This window comes from Rhinatrema bivittatum, unplaced genomic scaffold (genome assembly GCF_901001135.1).
Source record: "Rhinatrema bivittatum unplaced genomic scaffold, aRhiBiv1.1, whole genome shotgun sequence".
Lineage (NCBI taxonomy): Eukaryota > Metazoa > Chordata > Amphibia > Gymnophiona > Rhinatrematidae > Rhinatrema > Rhinatrema bivittatum.
The window spans coordinates 79420-105701 of NW_021821072.1; the positions used below are offsets into that span (position 1 = coordinate 79420).

Sequence of the window (26282 nt, forward strand, 5' to 3'; positions counted from 1 at the left end):
TTCATTCTGCTTTTTAATTGATAGGGATAAGTTAGAATTTTTTAGCTCAGGTGAGTTTTTAGTTACAGGCACTTGGACTACTTTTCTTTTTATTGGAACCTCACTGTCGGGATGCCCTAATTCTAATGCATCATTAGTATCCTTTGAAGATACCTCTCTCTGAACCATGCGCTGCTGAGCAACTGTCTGCTTTCTCCTTTTTTCTAGTTTAAAAGCTGCTCCATCTCCTTTTTAAAGGTTAGCGCCAGCAGCCTGGTTCCACTCTGGTTAAGGTGGAACCCATCCCTTCGGAAGAGACTCTTTCTTCCCCAAAAGGTTCCCCAGTTCCTAACAAAACTGAATCCCTCTTCCTTGCACCATCGTCTCATCCACGCATTGAGACTCCGGAGCTCTGCTTGCCTCTGGTGACCTGCACGTGGAACAGGGAGCATTTCAGAGAATGCTACCCTGGAGGTTCTGGATTTAAGTTTTCTAAATTTGGCTTCCAGAACCTCCCTCCCACATTTTCTATGTCGTTGGTGCCCACATGTACCACGACAGCCGGCTCCTCCCCAGCACTGTCTAAAATCCTATCTAGGTGACGCGTGAGGTCTGCCACCTTCGCACCAGGTAGGCATGTTACCAGGCGATCCTCACGCCCACCAGCTATCCAGCTGTCTACATTCCTAATAATCGAATCACCTACTATGACGCCGACCTAACCCTTCCCTTCCTGGGCAGTAGGCCTTGGGAGATATCCTCGGTACGAAAGGATAGTGCATCACCTGGAGAGCAGGTCCCTGCTACAGGATCCTTTCCTGCTACAACAGGTTGATGCTCTCCAGTCATGAGACCTTTTTCCTCCAAGGCAGCATCAGGGCTGCCAGCCTGAAGTTGGGACTTGGCTACTATGTCCCTGAAGGTCTCATCTATATACCTCTCTGTCTGCCTCAGCTCCTCCAAGTCTCCCACTCTAGCCTTCAGAGATCGGATTCGTTCTCTGAGAGCCAGGAGCTCTTTGCATCGCATGCACATGTACAACTTCTCACCGGTGGGTAAAAATTCATACATGTGACACTCTATGCAAAAGACTGGGAAGCCCTCCTCTTGCTGCTGGACTGCTGCCTTCATCTCAGTTTTAATCAGTACCTAGTTAAATTTTAGGTTGCTATGGGAGTAGGAATGTATCTAATTAACGTCCTTTAAATGTATTGGTGAATTCACTATATGTCTGGTAGTGGCCTACAGGGGTCTGATCAAATTCTCAATAAAGTTGTTGTTTGCTTTTTTTTTTTTTTTTTTATGAAAGTGGCACATGCCTATAAATTAAAGGGTCAGGTGAATGTGAATCCTTATACACTCATACAGATATGGCCCATTTCTTGAGAGGAGTGGAACATCTTCGTCCTCCCTTGCGGTTACTGACACCCTTGTGGAGTCTTAATCTGGTTTTGAATTTCTTGGCGGGACCTACTTTTCGGCTGATGCATAGCTTTTCATTGCGGTTATTAACCTTGAAAACGGGGTTTCTGGTGGTGATTTGTTCTGCATGTCGAATTTCTGAGCTGCAGGCCTTGTCTTGCTGGAGCCGTTCCTTTGGGTGACTCCAGGGGCAATAGAGTTGCATACTGTTCCTTCTTTATTACCAAATGTGGTCTCACTTGAATCAGTCCATTTCCCTGCCATCTCTGGATAGGGAGAGAGATGTAGAGGAATATCGCCTATTGTGTCCCTTGAATATCAAGAGACATGATGTGAGGTATCTGGAGGTTTCTAAACCTTTCCGAAAAAGGATTGCCTGTTTGTCCTTCATGGTGGTGGTAAACAGGGCGAGCCAGTTTAATGGGCTACTATAGCTTGCTGGATTACGGAGGTAGTCACGGCTTCATATGTGGCTGCTGAAAAGTTGTTGCCTACTCAGGTTAAGGCTCATTCCATTAGGGCTCAGGCAGTGTCATGGGCGGAGGTTAGTTTGTTGTCTCCCGTCGACATTTACCGAGCTGCGACGTAGTCTTCCTTACACACCTTTTCCAGGTTTTATCGTCTTGATGTGCAGGCCTGGGTGGATGCAGCTTTGGCAAGTGTGGTTTTGACTCGACTGTGGGCAGCCTCCCACCCTGTTCGGGAGTAGCTTGGGTACATCCCACTGTCCTGAATCCATCTGTCTGGGAGCTAGGAATTGAGAAATGACTACTGTCACGATCACGCCCATCCGCTCAGCATGCTGTGGGGCTTTGCTGGGCTTCAGGCCTCCGGCTTCGCTCCTATGCCACGTCCCGTCCACTTGCACAGCTCATGCACAGCGCTGCTATGAACTCCTCACAGCCTCTAGTCCAGAGCTTTCCAAAGTGTGTGTCGCGACACTTTACTGTGTTGCCTGCAGTGTGCCGGTGTGTCGCGCAAGCCGGTGCACATGACACACCGGCAAGTGGGAGCCAATGCGGTCGCCGGTGGACCTCATCCCACTGGCGGCTTAGTACTGAAGAATCGTTGTGCTCCGTGCCGGCAGGAAGATCGGCAAGGCCGTGGTGGAGCTCACTTCACCACGGCCAGAAGAAAAAGGTGACGTCTAAACGTGCAGGTGCTCCTTCTCCTTCCTGCCCATGCGGCCCCGGAAGAAAAATATTGAAGGAGCCGCACGGGCAGGAAGGGGGAGGAGCATCGGCCACGTGCAGAAGAGGAGCAGCGTTGTTGCTGCCAGCTAAGAAGAGGAGGAGGAGGCCCGGTAGCAGGGTCCCCACTGCGGATCGGCCGGAGAAGAGCAGGGCCCCGCTGCCGCGGATCGGCCCGAGAAGAGCAGGGGCGCCGCTGCCGCGGATCGGCCCGAGAAGAGCAGGGCGGCCGCTGCAGAGCCCATCCTGCAGCGACCCGTGAAGAGGAGGCCCAGAGGTAAGAGAGAAGCTGAGGGCCCGTAGAGTGCGTGTGAATGCATGGGTGCCTGCCTGAGGGTGTGTCTGTGTATGAGAATGTATGGGTGTCTTCCTGGGGTTTGTATGTGTGGAAGAGGTGCCTGCCTGTGTGTGTATGGGTGTGTGTGTGAGAATGAATTGGTGCCTGCCTGGGGGTCTGTGTGAGAATGAATGTGTGCCTGCCTGGGGGATGGTGAGGGAGTGGTATGAAAATGAATGGGAGCCTGCCTGGGGGTCAGTTTCAGTGTGTGAGAATGACTGGGAGCTTGCCTGGGTGTGTGTGTTTGTATGAGAATGATTGGGAACTTGCCTGGGTATGTGTGTGTGTATGTGAGGGAGCCAGAGAAAGTGAGAGCATGAGTGTGTATGAGAAAATCCAGGGGAGTAAGAGTTTGTGTGGGGGTGTGTGTGGAGGGGAAGAGAGTGTCTTAGAGCCTGAGAGTGTGTCAGTGTTTGTGAGAGCGAGAGGGTATGGTGGATATAAGAGCATGAATGTGTATGTATGTGACAGTGTATGTGAGAGAGAATGGACATGTGAGTATGTGTGTGAGAGAGAGAGGATAACCTCCTAATCCTTGACAATATCAGGGTGACTGGAAATCAAGAGCTCCAAAGTATGGACAGCAGGGGCTTTTTAAAATCCTTAATAGTTTTAATTATTGGGTGTTATTTGATAAATGTGCTGTTTTGAAATATTTTATTGGTGTTTGGGAAATTGTAAAAAATGTATATGATTTTAATTAATAGAAATTCTATTTATCAATAGTTTTAAAATATTCTTTTATTAGTATGGTTTTACTATTATAACTGATGCTTTATGTTTCTTGATTTTATGTTTTATGAGGAATGGTGGTTCTGTTTTTCCATTGTTAATACAGAGAGTCTGGCTTCTTGGGATTTCCATTTCAGTTTTTGTCTAATTTGTGCTCCTTTATTTTGTAGTCTGTATTTGGTGAGGGTCTGTCTCTGCTCTGTGTGTGTGACCATGATGAGAGATTCTGCTAGCATAGGGATCTATAGCAATCTGGTTTGTTTTGTTTCCTCAGTAGGTGGTATATTGGTATTCTAGGACCCAGTTAATATTTACCCTTGCTTTTTCACAGGTAGGGTTATTGTTGTTTGAGTCCTTGGTGTTATTACTGTTACGTTATGATGGGATTGCAGTATAGATTTTGAGTATCTTTTTTGCGGGGTTTTGTGTTAGTTCACAATGTGCCTGGCAGTGGAAGGTGTTTGTGCTGCTGTTACTGTGAGGTGACACCAGAATTTGAAAATATCTTTTAGTATGATGAGCTGTAAGGGAAACATCCAAGCTCCATTGTTTGGGGGAATTTCAGTGGATGCAGAGAGTTACAGAACTGGAGGTGCAGGATTTATATTGACATTCTGTCCCTTCCTATAAATTCCAGACTTCACTCTCATAGCCATATAGAATTAGTTGAATGAGGCTATCAATAATTTTATAGTGTGAAACTGGTCAGCTTTTTAAAATTACGCAGAAGACCTTTTGGACTTTTTTATTAACATCAAATATTCAAAAGCTGTGTCCATCAAGCTCATATATCTCATTAAAGAGGTAAATTGAATAACACAAAACTTTGTTTTATTATTGTTACTCATAAATTATAACAATAACATTAATCTTGGAATATTATATATTTTTAATATAAATGAAAGGTTTTCACAAGATAGGTTGTGTCGTGAAACATTTTATTATGTATATATTTAAGGAAACATACATAAATTGTCAAAATACATTTTGTTCATTTAACCTTTAACCTCTGGTTTGCTAGTAGATGAATTACTGTGTCCCGAAATTATGTTTGTCTAAAAAGTGTGTCACCAACATGAAAAGTTTGGAAAGCTCTGCTCTAGTCAGAGTGCCAGGCCTAGTCCTGGCACTCCCAAACAGTACACAGAGAAAAAGGCTTTTATCACAAAAAGGGTTTAATTGGAGTCCTGTAGCCTCACCGGCTGCAGCCCTGCAACAATGCCTGCTTGACTGTACAAACCCCCAAGCCTAACTGCTTAGGTCCTCCTTAGCTAGCTTAGAGTTAAACAGCATTGGAACCATAATATCCTTTCAACAATTCTTAAACCTCCTTGTCTAAACCTAGGACTTACCATCCCCCAACCTCCTGGTTATTCCAGCTCCATAGAGGAACAGCTGGAGCTTTCCTCTCCCCAGCTTACCTCCATTTCCTCCTCCAGAGACTCTGAGGAGCCGGGCTTTTGTGGCCAGCTCCACCACGGTGGCACGCCCTCTTCCTCAGCTCCATAGACTGCTGAGTCATAGGGATCAGTCCCAATTTCCTCCACCTGTTCCTGCTCATCTCCAGCCAGGGGTCAGGTGTGTTCAGGGAACCTGGGAAGTGTAGTCTTTGCTACCTTCCTCAGCACCCTCTGGTGGCTAGTTTGGTACCCCAGCTTCTGCTTCTGTGTCCCGGCTGTTTCTGCCCCGGGCCAGGTCGTACTGCATCACACCCCCCCCCCCCTTTTAAAAACCCTGGATCCTCACCCGAGTTCCAGTCTTCTCCCCCAACCGGGAAAGGAAATCAGCATTAACATGATCCCTACCGGCCTGTGCTAACCTCAAAGCGATAGGTTTGGAGGGTAAGATACCACCTGGTTAATCGGGCATTGGACTCTTTCATACGTGCAACCATTTTAAGGGTGCATGGTCTCACCAACACAAAGGGGCGGCCCCGCCAGGTAATATTTTAGTGTTTCTTAGCCCACTTAACGGCTAGACATTCTTTTCAATAGTGCATATTTTTCTTCATGGGGGTGAAGTCTCCTGCTAAGGTACAAGACCGGGTGTTCCTCCCCTTTGTCCACTTGGGAGAGAACTGCCCCCAACCCACACCCTGAGGCATCTCTGTAACAGAAATGGTAGCGTGAAGTCAACCGCCTTCAACACGGGATCTCGGCACAAGGCCCGTTTAAGTCCCTCCACCCTCTCTACCTCCAGTGGGCCCCACCGCAACTTGTTTGGGGTCCCTTCCTTAACATATCATTTAAAGGGGTGGCGATCTGCAAAGTGTGGTATGAACCGTCGTAATATCCAATTAGCCCTAAAAAGGCTCGGAGCTGCTTCTGGGTCTCGGGCAGCGGGTAATCCCTAATGCACTCACCTTATCCAGCAAGGTTTCACCACCCCCTCGCCCCACCAGATGTCCTAGGTATTTAACCTCCGTTGGGCAATCCTACATTTAGCCGGGTTGGCCGTCAACCCCGCATCCCTAGCGATGCAGTACCGCTCTAACCCTTTTTAGATGCGATTCCCATCAGTGGAGTATATAATGACGTCGTCCATATAGGCCGCTGTATACGCTATATGGGGCGTAACACCAGGTTTAGGAGGCGCTGACAAGAAGCCGCAGCTCCTTGTAGCCAAACGGCATACGCACGAACTGAAACAGCCCTGCTGGGGTGCAAACGCTGTTTTCTCTCGATGACTTGGCCAAGGGAATCTGCCAATATCCCTTGGTCAGGTCCAGGGTGGTTAAATACTGAGCCCGTCCCAGCCTCTCTACTAGTTCGTCAACCGTGGCATGGGGTAGGCATCAAAAGTGGAGATCGCGTTAACCAACCGGAAATCTATACAGAAACGTAAAGTTCCATCTGGCTTAGGCACCAGGACAATGGGGCTACACCAGGCGTACTGGACTCTTCGATGACCCCCAGTTGCAACATCTCCTCAACCTGCCTTCTAACCTCATCCTGCATGGCTTCAGGGAGGCGATAGGGCCTCCTCCTAACCACCTGTCCTGGCGGTGTTGTTATCTCATGCGTATTAGCGTGGTTCGCCTGGCAACGGGGAGAACACGTCTTTGGCCTGTTTAACTATCTCCTGTATTTGGGCTCTTTGCCTGGGAGTTAGCTCCTCTCCTATCTGGACCTCGTCTTTTTGACTAAGTTCCCTACTTGTGGACCTAAATCCACCTCTTCCTCGGATATCGTATCCGCGGCATACTTTGCCTCTCTACCCAAGGTTTCAGCAAATTGACGTGGTACACCTGGGGTCGCTTAAGTCCTACCTTGACTTGATAATTTAGGGGCCCCAGGCGCCTTAAAATTGTCCCTGGGCCCTTCCACTTGGCCAAAAGTTTGTTAGGGGACGTAGGCACCAATATTAAGACCTGATCTCCCTCTTGAAATTCCCGGTCCCTAGCCCCTCGGTCGTAATAGGTCTTCTGCCTTTCTTGAGCCTGCTCGAGATTTTCCTGGCCAAACCCAGGGCAGTCTCAGCATGCTGCCTAATGCCCCCAATGTAACTTATGATGTCCTGAGGTTCCGCCTCTGCCCCGTCCACTGCTCATGTATGACATCCAGACCCCGGGGTTGTCTCCCAAAAATAAGTTCAAAAGGTGAAAACCCTGTGGAAGCTTGGGGCACCTCCCGGAGGCAAACAACAAGAATGGGATGAGGCGATCCCAATTACTAGCATCTCTTTTCTAGACAACTGCGCATCATGGACTTCAGGGTTTGATTATAGCGCTCCACTAACCCGTCAGTCTGGGGGTGGTACGCTGAGGTTCGTACATGTTTAATGCCGAACTGGGCCCATAGGCCTGCCAATTCCCGGGACATAAAATTGGTACCCCTGTCTGTCAGTAGTTCACGTGGAAAGCCAAACTGGCAAAATATCCTTATCAACTCCGGGGCTACCACCCTTGCCCCGTAGACCTCAAAGGGATGGCCCACGGAAATCTGGTCGCGTAGTCTAATACCACGAGAATATACTGATGACCGCGTTTACTTTTTTCTATCGGTCCAATGATGTCTACCGCTACCCGATCCATTGGTCATGTACTACCGGCACGGGTACCAGGGGTGCCTTAGGGGGGGCCCTTGGGGCGACCAACTGACAGTTGGGGCACGAGCTGCAAAACTTCTTAACTGTGCTGTAAATACCTGGCCAGAAGAATCGCCGCTTGACACGGGCTAAGGTGCTATGCAGGCCTAAGTGCCCGGCCAGGGGATGGTCATGCGCCAGTGACATGACTTCGGGTTGAAACCGTAGGGGCACTAACAGTTGTTTATGCGGTCCCTGTCTGCAGTCCTTCCTCCACCCTGTAAAGTAATCCCTTCTGGACCATAAAGTAGGGGTATATCATAGCCTCTTTATTAGCGAGCTGTTGTATAGATACTTTAGCCTTTTCCCAGGCCACCTTCAAGGCTGGGTCCTTAACCTGCTCCTCTCTAAATCTGGGAACTGGGCTAGCAGGGTGCCTATCATTTCTTTAGTGGACCCCTCGTCCCACCTTCCTCTGGGCCAGTCTGTCCCTCTTCTCCCTCTTTCTCTCCGCTCGGGGCTTCGACTACCCCGGAGTTTCCACCACTCCCCCTCCTCAAAGGAAAAATCTCTCCTAGGGGGTTCATGCTCACGTACCTCTGTGTCTGGGCTTGGTCTCGTGGTTATAAAGTTTGCCTGCCCGCCAACACCTCCGTGAGGTGCTCCACTCTCTCCCCAAAATGAGGGGCACCGGCAATCCTTCTACTATGGCTACCTCTACGATGTCCTCATGGGTTCTCCAACGCACCAGTACCTCATATACCGGGTACCTAACAGCCGTACCATGTACACACCGTATCACTACCTCCCCTTTTTGGGCTTGGGGCATCTTGACCCCCAAAGCTACAGCCATTTTCTTGGAGAGCAGCGCCTGATTAGTGCCCGTGTCTATTAAGGCCTGCACTGGCTGTCAGTTGACCTGAACCTGTTGAAAGTATGGATTCGGGTCCCTGGATACCGCTTCCTCCCTTTGCTCCGGTGGATGGGCATAGGCGGCCGCTAAGCGTGGACACTCCCTTTTGAAGTGCCCCGCTTCACCACAATGGAAACATCGCCCTGGGGTCGGCTTTACACCCGCCTCCCGTCCTGGGCCTCTCTCTTCCTGCGGTCCACCCCTTCTACCGGGCACCTGTAGGGGACCTCTCTGATTCCTTGCAACCCCTTGACCACCTTCCTTACTCAGACCTGGTCCTTTAGACCCTTTCTCTTTTATTTTATTTATTTATTTATTTAAAGTCTTATATACCGCAACAATGGGTAGGTAAACTATCCGTCTAGGCGGTTCACATATTTGAACATACATAATTTAGTCACATTTTAAAACATACTTACATAATTACAATACTTGGTACATAACAAGTTTTAACAGATTGAAGCTATAAGTTGTGTAAAGATTTTAATATAAATTATATGCACTGGAGAAAAGATGAGTTTTTAATAACTTCTTAAATTCTGAGCGATTGGCTGTCAGTCGGATCTGTTCTGGAAGTGAATTCCACATTTTTGGACCTGCTACGGAAAAAGCTCGATTGCGGGTTAATGATAAGGCAGCAGATTTTATTGTTGGTATTTCTAAGATACATTTATCTAAGGAACGAAGTTGCCTAGTCGGTCTATAAATTCTTAAAAGTGAGCATAGCCAGATAGCATTAGGATTATAGAGCAGATTATGTATTGTGGATAAAACTTTGTAAGTTATTCGATATGAAATAGGAAGCCAATGTAAATATTGCAAAACAGGTGAAATATGGTGTCGTCGAGAAACATTACACAACATTCGGGCTGCGGTATTCTGTATTAGCTGCAAAGGTTGTATAGTTGATTGTGGTAAGCCGAGATATAATGAATTGCAATAATCTAGTGAAGATAGAATTAGAGCTTGAGTAACCGAGCGGAAATCATTTGGAAGAAGAAGTGGTTTCAGTTTTTTTAACATAAATATTTTGTAGAATGATTTTTTTACAACGTCCGATATGTGATTTGTCATAGCGAGTCTGGAATCGATGAGTATGCCCAAGTTTTTTGCATATGGTTTTATAGTAGTAGTTTGATTCTGAAAAATAAAATTTGAAGGTGGTTGAAGGATTGAATCTGGTACGGTTGATAAGTAAATTAATTCCGTCTTGCTTGTGTTTAATTTGAGTCTATTGTGTGAGAGCCATGTTTTTATAGTAGATAAATATAAATCTAGTAGTGAAAAGGTTTTGGACCAGGATTCCGTAAATGGTATAGTAAACTGTATATCGTCTGCGTAGATTTTAAAATTGAGATTCAGTCCTGCAAGGAGATGACAAAGAGGTAATAAATAGAGGTTAAACAGTAAGGGTGACAGCGTTGAGCCTTGTGGAACGCCTGTATCAGTGGCGTACCAGTCCGAGTTGTATTGACCAACTATGATTTTCTGTTTACGTTGGAGGATGCTCCGCCTCCCATAGCGGCTTCCGCCTCCAAGTATCTCTCTGTATTTACTACCGCCCTCTCGAGCCCACTTGCTCCTTGGCGAATCACCCAGCTCCTCATTGGAGGTGGTAGTGCTCTTATATACTGTTCTAGCACTATCAGCTCCATGAGCTTAGTCACAGTTTTCCCTTCGGGTTCTAGCCATCTATATGCGAGGTCCTTCAAATGCTGGGCCAGGGCCCGAGGTCTGTCTTTCGGCTGTAACCAGGTTTCCCTGAATTGGCGCCGATACCAATCCTGGGTTATACCCAGTCGGTCCAAGATGGCTGTCTTCAGCAAGGCATAGTTCATGGCCTGCTCCGGGGCCAAAGCCCTATAGGCGGCTTGGGCCTCGCCCGTTAAACAAGGGGCCAACTGGGCAGACCATTGTTCTCTGGGCCAACCCACCACACTAGCCACCCGTTCGAATGTGACCAGGGTCATCCCCTGGTCCAATCTTCTCCAGGTGGATACCGTGCATGAGGTCCATCCGGCCCACTCCGCCAGTCCCAGTCATCGGGTGTGGGGTACCTGCTGTTCCAGTAGCCTGCTGGGCTGCCCAGAGCTGTGTGACCTTGCGCTGCTCCTCCAACCTCTGGATCAACGGGAGCTGTTGTTGCTGCTGGTGATCCATCATGCGCTGAATCATGTGCTGCATGGCCTCTTGCTGCTGCTGCATCTGTGTTGCCATCCATTTTAGCACCTCCTCGGACGCCATGCCTGGAAACAACACGAAAAAAACACCAAGTGTGGCCGTACAACACCAGCCCCCTTCGGCTCCTGCAGAGTCGTACTTCTCCTCGCTTCCCACCCCTTAGCTCTGGATGCTTACCAGAAACTAAAGTGGCAAGACTTTTTTTTTTTGTTTTCTCCCCGGCTTCAGTGAGCAATCCTGCCCCGACGCCCTCCTTCACCTTTACCTTTACCTTCACTAGGTCAGTAGAAGCACAGGTAGTTGACCGCTGGGTCCACCCTCCAGTCAGCGAGTTTCAAGGATCCCACTGCTGCCACCATTTGTCACGATCACGCCCATCCACTCAGCATGCTGTGGGGCTTTGCTGGGCTTCAGGCCTCCGGCTTCGCTCCTATGCCACGTCCCGTCCACTTGCACAGCTCATGCACAGCGCTGCTATGAACTCCTCACAGCCTCTAGTCAGAGTGCCAGGCCTAGTCCTGGCACTCCCAAACAGTACACAGAGAAAAAGGCTTTTATCACAAAAAGGGTTTAATGGAGTCCTGTAGCCTCACCGGCTGCAGCCCTGCAACAATGCCTGCTTGACTGTACAAACCCCCAAGCCTAACTGCTTAGGTCCTCCTTAGCTAGCTTAGAGATAAACAGCATTGGAACCATAATATCCTTTCAACAATTCTTAAACCTCCTTGTCTAAACCTAGGACTTACCATCCCCCAACCTCCTGGTTATTCCAGCTCCATAGAGGAACAGCTGGAGCTTTCCTCTCACCAGCTTACCTCCATCTCCTCCTCCAGAGACTCTGAGGAGCCGGGCTTTTGTGGCCAGCTCCACCACGGTGGCACGCCCTCTTCCTCAGCTTCCATAGACTCTGCTGAGTCATAGGGATCAGTCCCAATTTCCTCCACCTGTTCCTGCTCATCCTCCAGCCAGGGGTCAGGTGTCGGTTCAGGAAACCTGGGAAGTGTAGTCTTTGCTACCTTCCTCAGCGCCCTCCGGTGGCTAGGTTTGGTACCCTCCAGCTTCTGCTTTTCTGTGTCCCGGCTGTTTCTGCTGCCCCGGGCCAGGTCGTACTGCATCACACTACTTACCTGATCATTTCCATTTCCTTTTCCTTAAACCAGAGAGATGGGTTCAGTTTCTCGCCCATGGCTGCCAAATAGAAACATAGAAACATGGAAATGACGGCAGAAGAAGACCAAACGGCCCATCCAGTCTGCCCAGCAAGCTTCACACATTTTTTTCTCATACTTATCTGTTTCTCTTAGCTCTTTGGTTCTAGTTCCCTTCCACCCCCACCATTAATGTAGAGAGCAGTGATGGAGCTGCATACAAGTGAAATATCAAGCTTGATTAGTTAGGGGTAGTAGGGTAGTAACCGCCGCAATAAGCAAGCTACACCCATGCTTATTTGTTTTACCCAGACTATTTATTCAGCCCTTATTGGTTGTTTTTCTTCTCCCCTGCCGTTGAAGCAGGGAGCTATGCTGGATATGCGTGAAGTATCCGTTTTCTTCTCCCCTGCCGTTGAAGCAGAGAGCTATGCTGGATATGCGTGAAGTATCCGTTTTTCTTCTCCCCTGCCGTTGAAGCAGAGAGCTATGCTGGATATGCGTGAAGTATCCGTTTTTCATCTCCCCTGCTGTTGAAGCAGAGAGCTATGCTGGATATGCATTTAAAGTGAAGTATTAGGCTTATTTGGTTTGGGGTAGTAACCGCCGTAACAAGCCAGCTACTCCCCGCTTTGTGAGTGCAAATCCTTTTTTCCACATTTCCTCTTGCTGTTGAAGCTTAGAGCGATGTTGGAGTCACATTAACCATGTGTATGTTTATTGAATAAGGGTATTATCTCCAGGCAGTAGCTGTCATTCTGGCGAGCCACCCACTCTTCATTGACGGCCTCTTGACTTTATGGATCCACAGTGTTTATCCCACGCTCCTTTGAAGTCCTTCACAGTTCTGGTCTTCACCACTTCTTCCGGAAGGGCATTCCCGGCATCCCCACCCTCTCCGTGAAGAAATACTTCCTGACATTGGTTCTGAATCTTCCTCCCTGGAGCTTCAAATCGTGACCCCTGGTTCTGTTGATTTTTTTCCTATGGAAAAGGTTTGTCGTTGTCTTTGGATCATTAAAACCTTTCAAGTATCTGAAAGTCTGTATCATATCACCTCTGCTCCTCCTTTCCTCCAGGGTGTACATATTTAGATTCTTCAATCTCTCCTCATAAGTCATTTGATGAAGACCTTCCACCTTTTTGGTCGCCCTTCTCTGGACCGCCTCCATCTTGTCTCTGTCTCTTCGGAGATACGGTGTCCAGAACTGAACACAATACTCCAGGTGAGGTCTCACCAAGGACCTGTACAAGGGGATAATCACTTCCCTTTTCTTACTCGATATTCCTCTCTCTATGCAGCCCAGCATTCTTCTGGCTTTAGCTATCGCCTTGTCACATTGTTTCGCCGACTTCTGATCATTAGACACCATCACCCCAAGGTCTCTCTCCTGCTCCGTGCACATCAGCCTTTCTCCCCCCATCGAATACAGTTCATTCGGATTTCCACTCCCTATATGCATGACTCTGCACTTCTTGGCATTGAATCTCAGCTGCCATATCTTCGACCACTCTTCCATCTTCCTTAAATCCCGTCTCATTCTCTCCACTCCTTCCGGCGTGTCCACTCTGTTGCAGATCTTAGTGTCATCCGCAAAAAGACATATACCTTACCTTCTATCCCTTCCGCAATGTCGCTCACAAAGATATTGAAAAGGACCGGTCCCAACACCGATCCCTGCGGTACACCGCTTAAAACCGCTCTCTCTTTCAGAGAGAGTTCCATTTACCATCACACATTGTCTTCTGTCCGACAACCAGTTTGCAATCCAGGCCACCACCTTGGCACTCACTCCTAAGCTTCTCATTTTATTCACAGTCTCCTGTGCGGGACAGTGTGAAAAGCTTTGCTGAAATCCAAGTAGATGACATCGAGTGCTCTTCCTCGATCCAATTCCTTGGTTACCCAGTCAAAAAAGTCAATCAGATTTGTCTGACAGGATCTTCCAATGGTGAATCCATGCTGCCTCTGGTCCAGCAATTCTCCTGACTGTAGATAGTTCACTATTCTCTCTTTCAACAGTGACTCCATTACTTTTCCCTACCACTGAAGTGAGGCTAACCGGTCTGTAGTTGCCAGCCTCTTCTCTGTTCCCACTCTTGTGAAGCAGGACCACCACCGCTCTCCTCCAATCACTCGGCACCACTCCCGTTTCTAGGGATCTATTGAACAGGTCACACAGCGGACTCGCCAGCACATCTCTGAGCTCCCTCAGTATCCTGGGATGAACTTCATCAGGCCCCATGGCTTTGTCCACTTTCAGTTTCACCAGCTCTTCCCATACATTTTCTACTGTAAATGGAGTTACATCTACTCCATTCCCCTCCAGTTTCTTGTTAACTAGGGACGGTCCTTCTCCAGGGTCCTCTTTAGTGAACACAGAACTGAAGTATTCATTTAATATTTCTGCCATTTCTTCGTCTCTCTCCGTGTTCCAGAGGTTACTGGTGTTAATACAGTCCCTAGATTAGTGTTTATACATTCTTGCCTGAGTTTTGTTTTTCCAGTTGGTTGAATACCGAAATACTTATCTGTTATTAATCAAGTTTTTGCTAGTCTGTCCACAGTTGGCTTTTGAAGACAATACTGGCAGGCTGATGTGACTGCAGTAGTATATATATGCTGTGCCGTCAGCTTGCTCTGTCTCCATCTGCTGATAGAGTTGCATAACCCACTGGTTCTGAATTCATCTGTCTGGTTTAAGGAAAATGAAATTATCAGGTAAGTAATAATTTCTCATTGCTGTTCTCTGCATGCATCACTTCGCACTTGTCCACATTAAATGCCATCTGCCATTTGGATGCCCAATCTTCCAAGGTCCTCTTGCAATTTTTCACAATCCTCTTGTGATTTAACAACTTTGAATAATTTTGTATTTTTAGCAAATTTGATCACCTCACTCATTCCCATATCTAGGTCATTTATGAATATGTTAAAAAGCAGTAGTCCTAGTACATACAGATACCTGGAGCATTTCACTATTCACCTTTCTCATTGAGAAAATTAACCATTTAGCCCTACTCTCTGTTCTATTTTTTAACTAGTTCTCAATCCACAATAGAACATTGCCTCCTATCCCATGAGTTTTTCATTTCCATAAATTTCTCATGAGGTAGTTTGTCAAATGCCTTCTGAAGATCCATATACGCTGTATCAACTGGCTTACCTTTAGCCACATGTTCATTTATGCCTTAAAAAAAAAAAATAGCAAATTGGTGAGGAAAGGTTTGCCTTGGTTAAATCCATGTTGACTTTGTCCCATTAAACTAAGTCTATCTATATGTTCAGTATTTTGTTCTTTAAAACATTTTTCCTAGGTCCGACATCAGGCTCACTGCTCTGTAGTTTCCAGGATCACCTCTGAAACCCTTTTTAAAACAAGCATTGCATTGGCCACCCTTCAATCTTTAGGTACCATATCTGATTTTAATGATAGTTTACAGATTACCAAGAGTAGATCTGCAATTTCATTTTTCAATTCATTCAGCATTCTGGGATGTATGCCATTTGATCCAGGTGATTTGCTACTCTTTAGTTTGACAGTTTGCCCAAGTTTATCTTTCAGGTTAACTGAGATTTATTTTATTTTCTCTGAATCACTTTTAATATCATTTCTGGCATGGGTTTCTGCCTTACATCTTCCTCAGAAAAGACCAAAGCAAATAATTCATTGTTTCTCACTATAGCTTTGTCTTCCTTTAGCACTCCTTTTTCCCCTTGATCTTCTAATGGTCCAAGTGACTCCCTCAAAGGCTTTTTGCTTCAAATAAACCTGAAAAAGTTTTTATCATGAGTTTTTGCTTCCATAGCAAGCTTTCAAATTCTCTTTGCCTTCCTTATCAATCCTTTGTGTCTAACTTGCCAGACACAAACTTAGTCTGCCTCTGGGACCTGCATGTGGAACGGTAAGCATTTCTGAGAATGCAACCCTGGAGGTTTTGGATTTCAGTTTTCTACCTAAAAATTTTAATTTAGCCTCTGGAACCACCACCTGCCCTTTCCTATGTCATCGGTATCCACATGCACCACGGCAGTCTGCTCCTTCCCAGCATGCTCTAAAATTTTATATGTGATATTTGAAGTCTGCTACCTTCGCTCCAGGCAGGCAAGTTACTCCTCCTCTTCCTCCTCCTCCTCCTCCTCCTCCTTCTCCTACTACTACTACTACTACACATTTCTGTATTGCTACACGAGATATGCAGCACTGTACAAACACAAAAAAGACAGTCCCTGCTCAGTAGAGCTTACAATCTAATAAGGCAAACATACAGGACAAGCGACTTGGTGTATTTCATAAAGCACGACAATGTTAAAAAGAAGTTTAATGAGGCAGGAAGACTATTCCAAGCACACTGTGTGGCCAGGTGGAAAGGACGGAGTTGGAATTTGGCAATAGAGGAGAAGGGCATAGATAGGAGTGCTTAAGGAAGGGTGTAGAGAGAGATAAGAGAGGAGAGGTGATGAGGTGCTATAGAGTGAAGGCATTTGTAGATGAGAAGGCTGAGTTTGACCTATATGCAGGAGCTGATAGGTAGCCAATGTATTGAATTCAGAAGAGGTGTGATGTGAGTGTAGCGAGTTTAGCAAAAGATGTCATGCAGCTGAATTTAGGACAGATCGCAGAGGAGAGAGATGGCTTGCCAGGAGACTTGTGAGGAGCAGGTTGCAATAGTCTAAGCTAGAGGAGATGAGAGAGTGGATATGGGTTTTGGTAGTGGGTTCAGAAAGGAAGGGACAGATTTTAGCAATGTTAAAGAGAAAGAAACGGCACATTTTAGTAGAGTTTTGGATATGTGATCCTCACACCCACCAACCCCCGGTTATCTACATTTCTAATAATTCACCCACTATAACGCCTTTCCTAACCCTTTTCTCCTGGGCATACAGCCCTGGAGGCAATCCTCAGTGAGAGAGGATAAGGCATCACCTGAAGGGCAGGTCATAGCTACATGATCACTTCATGCCATAGCAAGGTGATGGTCTCCTGTCAGATGACCTTGCTCCTCAAAAGCAGCACAAGGGCTGCTTGACTGGAGTTAGGACCGCTCAACTATGTCTCTGGTTCTCCTCTATATACCTCTTTTGCCTCCGCTCTTCCAGGTCTGCCACTCTGGCCCTCAGAAATCGGACTTTTCTCTGAGAGCCTGGAGCTCTTTGCATCGGATGTGTGCACACAGCATTTTACCAACAGGCAGATAATCATAATTGTGGCACTTGGTGCAAAAGACTGGATAGCTCCCAATTTGCTGCTGGATTACCATCTACATCTTCATTTTATTAAGTTGTTAAAGTTCTAAAGCCAATTGAGGAGTAGATATGTCTGTCAATTTAAGGGGTTTTAAATTATTGGTGTCTTTTAAAATCTTAAGGTTTTTAAATTGATAACTAGATACTTAGTTTGTGAATGACCAGCAACAACACTAAAATTAGTCAATCTCAAAAATTAGGGTTAATTGCATGTTTTCTAAAATCACTAATTGACTTGCATTTTCAAGGTTTTCCTCCATTTGGAGAAGGAAGTACTATTTAACAGAAAAAGAGACTGAGGTGGGTAGGAATCAAACTAGTGATTAGTTGCCCAGGAACCGAACTCTCACCTTTTCAGATTACAAATTCAAATTTATTATACTTATAGGCAAAACTTCTTCAAGCTCACAAAATAACCCAAAATCCTATTTCTAAACACATGCAGTTCCTAACAGTGGCAAACTACTAACCTTAAAAACTAATACACAATAAATACAGCCAGTAATAGTTTAACCTTTTAAGTTTTTTTTTATTTTTTTTATGATCTTAGGCATTGTTTCCCAGCAAGTTGAACTTACCACCAGCAGATAAAAGCTCTGCAGTCAGCACTCCCTCTCATTTTGAACATATCTTTTTAAATATGTCTCAGAAAACTGAGTGGAATTTTTTCAGCAAACAAATGTGATGGAATAAATCACAAGTAGAAGATATAGTCCCAGCCATGAGTTGCTGAGTTCCTTGAGATCACCTTTATAATCCAGGTTATAGCAAAGAAACTCTTGATTTCCACTTCATGTTTTCTCCATGCAAAATTAATGTTTGTTCCAACTACCTCTACTGTTCTTATTGCAAGTTTTGATGTCTTTCTGTTTCCAAAACTATTTTATTTACTATTTTATTGATTTTAATTTCCTAAAAGCTTGCTTGACATGGAGTAAATGAAGATTGGCTTTTAATGAAAACTAGAATTATTTTTGCTGTGTTCTGAAGTCTAAAGGTGTCCTAGGAGCCTGTGTGTTAAAGCATATGATAAGGTGATTTTAAAAAGTGCTAAACAGTGTTTAGCACAGGGCAAAGCCAGAATATATTAACACATATGTGGGCACATTAAATTTTAGTGAGTCTGCTAAGCAGGTAAATATTATGGTAAGTACTTTATTGGTGATTTTAATGCTATTTTTCAAACTAATGATGGCTAGAGTAAAATTGACCATGTTTTTAAGAGAGGGAAATTATTGCTGTAGTACTATAGTTAACTGTCTGGACACCAACCTTGGTCAGGACAGTAGGAATAACCAATGAGAGAAGGAAATGTTTAGGGCCTTCCTACCCTTTCCCCTCTGTGGCATTTTCACTTTTCCTGCAAGGGCTGGGTCCTTCCGCCACACCCATGTGCCCAAAACAAATTGCTTGCCACCAATATTTCAAAGTGTGAGGTGCCAAGATCACCATATTGAAGTGGAGTGCAATGTTGCAGAATGCAGGTGTCCTTCTCTCCTCTTGTCTGGTCACTAGCTCATTGGTGAGGGGGAGGGGTCCATTTCTGGTAGAGGGAGGGTATTTGCCCATCATTGACTGATCCTTTTGGGCAAATTTGCACAGGGGTCCATGTACTAAGGATTATGTAGGGAACATGTGTGTTCTGAAGGCTGCACTTACATTAATAGTCCTATGAATATGATAAAAAGCATGTTAAAATTAGAACAGCCAAATTAGCATGTGTTTTAGTAAATTGTCCATATAGTAAGTTGCAAATCTCGTAGATATGAGTGTAACTTGGTTGCATTCTGTACGTGTCAAGTAGTTAAACAAAAATGGTGTGAGGTAGAGAGGATTCAAAACAGGATAAATAAGTATCAAAGTCCTCTTACAAACAATTAAACACCATCAGTGTGGCCATATTAGGTACTTCCGGCATATTCATTGGCCAAATTTTTTTTTTTTATTTTCATTGATTGCAACATAAAAGTACTTAATGATTCTTGTATGGTGAAAGATATACCCTGACACGGAGCCGTGTTTTGGAAACCTGTCTCAGGGACTGGTAAACTCTGTTACCATTACAGTGCACCAGTGGATGTCAAATCATTTGTACTAAAATGCAAAACTCAGAATAAGTTCATTAAATAAGTGCCATAATAAACAATTTAACAAATATTGTCAATAATATTAAAAGAAACAAGCACAGGAAGATTACTGAAATATCACAGTAAAATACAAAAAAAACCTTTTTGGCCGATGATTAAGCATAAGGCAAATAGAAGGTTTAATATATGCCAGAAGTGCCTATTATGACTGGCCACACAGATGGTAATTAATTGTTTATAAGAGGACTTTGTTACTTTTTGTTTACCATGTTTAGTAGTTAAACATAATTTTCCTGGCGTGTAGCCAGATGGACTCAGAACGAATGGGTATAGTATGCTCGTGCTAGCAGTTGGAGACGGATCTGACGTCAGCACGGGTGTATATATACCCCCACAGGAAGCGTAGCAACTTAGTAATTTCCGTCTCCAAAGCAGTTTGGAGAGCCTGCACGCTCGCTGAGCGTGTTTTTCAAATCTACTTTCTACTTTCTTTTTACTAAAACTTCTACAGTACCATCGAGCCCCGCACTCCTGCGGTGATACCCTAAGGTCCCTCCCCCAGTTGAGTTTCCCGGGGTGATTTCCGTGATCCCCCGGAGGTTTAAGTCCTCGGTCCAGTGGCCGACTCGGGCAGGGACGTAGTCCCCGGGCGAGGTTCGGGTGAGGCATATGAGGCGCCTCGGTCCCGGCGTGGACGAGGCAGCAGGTGCATATCCTCAAACGCGGCGGTGAAGGTACTTGCCCTCTCCCCCCGCAGCCGGAGACCGCCCGGGTTCCAGCCGGGAAGCGCCGAGGATCAGGTAAGGCGTACATCTCTTACTTTTGGTCTCCGAGGAACCGAGGATCGGCGGCGTGGCACGCCGTGGAGGGCGCCATTTTGTGGGCCTTGTTCAGGTATTGAGCGCCCGTGTTAGGCGCATGTCTATGACTAAGCGCATATTATATACATCATTGTGCGTATATTGCTGACCGCTTATTGCTGAGAGCATATTGCATACCATTGAGCGTGTATTGCTAACCGCTTATTGCTGAGTGCATATTGAATACCATTGAGCGTGTATTGCTAACCGCTTATTGCTGAGAGCATATTGAATACCATTGGGCGTGTATTGCTGACCGCATATTGCTGAGAGCATATTGAATATCATTGAGCGTGTATTGCTGACCGCATATTGCTGAGAGCATATTGAATACTATTGAGCGTGTATTGCTGACCGCTTATTGCTGAGAGCATATTGAATACTATTGAGCGTATATTGCTGCCGCATATTATTGTGCGCCTGTTATACTTTGTATATTGCTGCCCGCATATCATTGTGCGCCCATTGTATTCAGCGTATATTGCTGCCACATATTATTGTGCGCCCATTGTATTAAGTGTATATTGCTGCCGCATATTATTGTGCGCCCATTGGATTAAGCGTATATTGCTGCCGCGTATTATGAAGCGCATACTTTTCAATGGAACAGAACGCCTCAGCGTCTTCAGCGGGGGTGCCTCCTGCCTCCGGCATTAAAGCCCTCGGCCTCTGCTCCGCATGCCAGCTTCGAGCCACGCACAGTGAAGAGCCTGACTCCCTATGTGCCCAATGTGAGGAGGCCGTGGGACCCTCGGGCCAGGACCAATCTCAGCCACAATTTGTTGACAGTTCCCAGGGGCTACCCCGGATTTAGCGGGCAGTCTCGACCAATCTGGAATCCCGGGGGATCTTGTACTCCGGCGATTAGAGTCCGCTTCCATTTCTTGGGTGGATCTCTTTAAGGGGATTCATGCCTTTGTGCAGATGCAAACGGCTTCCTCCGTCCAGGCCCTGTGGTTCCTGCTGTTCCTGCTGTGGCTGCGACTGCGGCGGCTGCTGCGGCTGCTGCTGCGGTTGTGGCTCCAGCGGAACCTGTTCCTGGACCCTCACGCCCTTATCGTGAGCGGGACCTCCCGCCGCTAGACAGTCCGGATCAGTCGGACCAGAAGGTTTCACCGGATGAGTCCGAACTCCCGGACGAAGGGGAACTTCCCTCAGGGATTGAGCCATATAGAACCATGAGGAGGTTCTTCCCTAAGGAGGATCTCTCGGACCTGGTGTCTCAGTGCCTGGCGGAGTTGGATATTACAGGTCCCAGCGCTACGATACCCTCCGCGCAGAACCCCCTGCTGGAAGGTCTTTGTCCTACAGCCCGCCATTTTCCATTCTTGCAAGCAGCAACTGATAGATTTAGAATGGGCTGCACCAGCGGCTGCATTCAAAGGGGGTCGGGCCCTAACGGGCATGTACCCACTGGCTCCGGCTATCCAGGAGCTGCTGGCGTGCCCTCAGGTGGACGCCTTGATTAGCGCTGTGGTCAAGCGCACTACCATTCCAGTTGAAGGGGGGGCGGCCCTCAAGGAGCCTCATGACCGGCGACTGGACGCCATTCGGAAACAGACTTTTGAGGTGGCAGCTCTCTCTTTGCGGATCGCAACCTGCTGCACAGTGATGACGCGTTCCTGTTTGTCACAGGTTAGGAACAACGCTCCTGCAGCAGACATGGAGTCAGCTCTCTCGTTCCTCACGGATGCTGCATCAGACCTAGTCCGGACAACAGCCAAGGGGATCTCATCCTCCGTAGCTGCCAGGAGGCAGCTCTGGATCCGGAAATGGTCAGCCAATGCGCCTTCAAAGACACGCCTCACCAGATTGCCCTTTAAAGGCTCTTTCCTGTTCGGCAGCGACCTGGATAAACTGGCCAGCACATGGGGTGCCTCTCCCATACCTCGACTTCCAGAAGATCGGTTCAGAAGGAACCAGCGCGCCTTTCCAAGGCCCTCCAGGGGTAGAAGCTCCCAGCGCTTCCTTCCCTACAGGAGTCGTTACCAGGCACCTCGTCCTCCGGCCAGGAACCAGTCCTTTCGGACCAAGCAGCGCAAGAGGGGAGCAGGCCCGGGCTCAGGCCCCGGCCGCGCCTCACAATGAGAATCTGCCGATTCATCTGGGGGACGGAGCCATAGGGGGCAGGTTAACCCTCTTCTACCCCAGATGGGTCGAGATTACGTCGGACCAGTGGGTCCTCGCCATCATCCGAGAGGGGTATTATCTGGACTTTCATCACCTCCCTCCGGACAAGTTTGTGGAATTTTCCTGTCCCACACACAAGAAGGCAGCATTGGAAGCTACCCTGGCGAGGCTCCTGTCCTTGAAAGCCATTATCCCAGTACCTGCCTGGGAAGTGAATTCTGGGCACTATTCCATTTATTTCATGGTACCCAAGAAAGGGGGCACCTTTCGGCCCGTACTGGACCTCAAGTCGGTCAATCGATACTTAAGGGTCCCGAGGTTTCGCATGGAAACTCTGCGTTCCGTCAAGACCGCAGTACAGACAGGAGAATTCCTCACGGCATTAGACCTGTCAAAAGCCTACCTGCATATCCCGATCCATCCGGATCATCAGCGCTGCCTACGCTTCAAGGTTCTAGGACGCCACTTCCAATTCCGGGCTCTGCCCTTCGGGTTGGCCACGTCACCGCGGACCTTCACCAAGGTGGTTGTAGTGGTGGCAGCGGCACTCAGACGGGAAGGAATTCTGGTCCATCCCTACCTAGACGATTGGCTGATCAGGGCGAAATCACTAGAGGAGAGCCATCGGACAACCGACAGAGTGATCGCCCTTCTGGAAAGCTTGGGCTGGGTAATCAATCTCAGCAAGAGTTGCCTACAGCCTTCCCAGTCGCTGGAATACCTGGGAGTACAGTTCGACACCCAGGCAGACACAGTCAGTCTCACTACCAAGAGAAGGTTAAAACTCCAGACGCGTATCCAGTACTTGATGGGAGCCAGTCGGCCCATAGCTTGGGATTATCTGCAGGTTTGCGGTCTCATGGCATCCACCCTGGAAGTGGTACCTTGGGCAAGGGCCCATATGAGACCTCTACAACACTCCCTGCTCTCTCGCTGGAGCCCCCGTCTACGGAACTATTCCACGCACCTACCTCTGCCTGCCAGAGTACGGACCCAGTTACAGTGGTGGTTGCAGTCCAACCACATGAGCAGGGGGTCGAAGATGTCCTCCCCCACGTGGACTCTGCTCACCACAGATGCCAGCATGAGCGGCTGGGGTGCACACTGCGAAGGACTTACCGCACAAGGGCGGTGGAACAGAGAAGAGTCAGCGTGGAACATCAACCGTCTAGAGGCTCGGGCAGTCCGATTGGCATGCCTTCGATTTGCTCACAGACTGAAGAACAGAGCAGTCAGAGTGATGTCCGACAACGCCACCACGGTGGCATACATCAACCGTCAGGGTGGAACCAGAAGCCGAAAAGTATTTCTGGAGATCGCCCCACTGATGGCTTGGGCAGAGGCGAATCTTCAGGACATCTCCGCCGTCCACATTGCCGGGAAGGACAACACCACGGCAGACTTCCTCAGCAGGGAAAGCCTAAACCCGGGAGAGTGGCAGCTGTCACCCACAGCCTTCCAGATGATTGTGGATCACTGGGGGATTCCGGACATGGATTTACTGGCGGACAAGTCCAATGCTCAAGTACCCAGATACTTCAGCCACAAGCGCAACCCGGTCTCACACGGAATCGATGCCCTGGTTCAGCCATGGCCTCCAGGGAATCTGCTATACGCCTTTCCTCGTGGCCTCTGCTGGGCGCCATCATCCACAAGATTCAAAAACACCGGGGCCTAGTTCTTCTAGTAGCACCAGACTGGCCAAGAAGACCCTGGTACGCGGACATGAGAAGACTACTGGCGGGGGAGCCTCTTCTCCTGCCTCCTCTCCGGGACCTTCTACGTCAAGGTCCCATCCTCCACGAGGATCCAGCTCAATTCTCTCTTACGGTCTGGCCATTGAGAGGGCTAGACTGAAGAAAAGAGGTTACTCTGAGCCCGTGATAGATACACTCCTCCGAGCTCGCAAGTTTTCCACATCCCTCACCTACATAAGGATCTGGAGAGTATTTGAAGCCTGGTGCGACACTCATGGCACCAATCCACATGCGACTACAATCCCTATTGTGTTGGATTTCCTGCAAGATGGACTTCAGAAGGGTCTCTCCCTCAGCTCCATCAAGGTTCAGGTGGCTGCGCTGTCTTGCTACGGTCCCAGGAGGGATGGCAAGACCATTGCCAAGCACCCAGATGTTTCTCGCTTCCTGAAGGGAGTCAAGCATATTCGTCCGCCACTGAAGTGGCCTGTGCCCTTATGGAACCTCAACCTTGTTTTGGATTTCCTCGTGGGATCCACCTTCAGACCCCTTCGGGGCCTGTCTCTCCGTTCTCTCACTTTGAAGATGGTGTTTTTGCTGGCTGTATGTTCAGCCCGCCGCATCTCAGAGCTACAAGCACTGTCCTGCCGTGATCCCTTTCTCAGAATCACTCCTGAGGCTATCCATCTTCAGACGGTTCCCTCCTTTCTACCTAAAGTGGTTTCACAGTTTCATCTTAACCAAACCATATCCTTGCCTACCACGGCGGGTTTGAAGAAATCTGAAGAAGGGCGTTTATTACGCCATCTCGACATTGGCAGATTGCTGCCCAGATATCTGGAAGTGACACAAGAAGTACGAAAGACGGACCATCTGTTCGTCCTGCACAGCGGAAAGAAACAAGGTGAAGCGGCCTCTTGGCCCACCATCGCCTGCTGGATTAAAGAAGTTATCAGAGCAGCTTACGTAGAGGCTGGGAAATCTCCGCCTCTACAGGTCAAGGCTCATTCTACCAGAGCACAAGCGGCATCCTGGGCAGAATCCAGGATGCTGTCGCCTGCAGAAATATGTAAAGCGGCGACGAGGTCCTCCCTCCATACCTTCTCCAGGTTCTACCGTCTGGATGTCCAGGCTAGGGAGGACACAGCATTTGCGAGGGCGGTACTACATGGTCCTCAGGCAGCCTCCCGCCCAGGCTGGGGAGTAAAGCTTTTGTACATCCCATTCGTTCTGAGTCCATCTGGCTACACGCCAGGAAATGTTGAGATTACTTACCTGATAATCTCCTTTTCCTTAGTGTAGACAGATGGACTCAGCATCCTGCCCAGCTGCCTGCGTACATGGGTTTCACCGATTCAAGGTAAGCCATGTCATCTGTTTCCATAAGAGCGTACACTCTACCAGGTGTCAACTCCTTCCGGTTGGGAATGCTGGCAGTCTCCAGCTACTATCAATCGGTCAGGGGAATCCTGTTTCACTTTTCACTGAGCGTCAGTACACACATCCATAACAGCTTTTGCAAGGAAGATTACTAAGTTGCTACGCTTCCTGTGGGGCTATATATACCCCCGTGCTGACGTCAGATCCGTCTCCAACTGCTAGCACGAGCATTCTATACCCATCCGTTCTGAGTCCATCTGTCTACACTAAGGAAAAGGAGATTATCAGGTAAGTAATCTCAACATTTTCAACTACAAGTCCCTAGTTAACTTTGCTGCATCAAGTTTGTAGTTAACTTGACTTAGTTGTGAATTTTAAAACTGGCCAGTGAGTTATCCTGATAGCACTGACTAAACAATGTTTAATGGTGATTCTTTCTGCTGCTTTCCAGCATGGGCACTCATCAGGAAATTATGGGACTCCCCAGAAAGTTCAACATTCTAAACAAACGAAAAATAAGGAATATGAGGAATACAGTAACTATAGTGATGACAATTTTGGTAATTACAACGAGGAAGAGGAGGAAGAAGATTTTGCTGATCAGCTAAAACAATACAGACAAGCTAAAGAAACCTCATCTGCTCTGTCAGGGGCTCCATTTAGTAAACAACCAGTGCAAAATCAGGGCATGAAAGGGATTCAGCAAGGTACATCTGTTTGAATATTGAAATGTAAAGTAAAAATGTATTGGTTTTTTTAATCAAATGCTGTTACAATTATTTTTTCCTTCACCTTTATTCACATTCCTTTAGAGGGTAATTTAAAAAGCCATTTCCATCAGTAAAACATTACTTTACCTATGGAACTGGCCTTTTAGAAAATTACCTGCCCTATATGTAGGTAAACTCACGTGCATAGGGCCTGAATTTGTGTAAGTTTGCCCATACTGAGT

General features: G+C 47.3%; 1 protein-coding gene across 1 annotated transcript in view; it reads left to right on the plus strand.

Annotated features, from left to right (window-relative positions):
* Positions 1–26037, plus strand: part of LOC115082432 (zinc finger CCCH domain-containing protein 6-like) — a gene marked incomplete at its 3' end in the record, with an annotated part of 93524 nt that extends 67487 nt beyond the window's left edge. The window contains exon 2 of the mRNA XM_029586663.1: positions 25782–26037. Coding sequence (XP_029442523.1) covers positions 25782–26037 — 256 coding nt within the window. The remainder of the gene's footprint in view (positions 1–25781) is intronic.
* Positions 26038–26282: the final 245 nt, after the last annotated feature.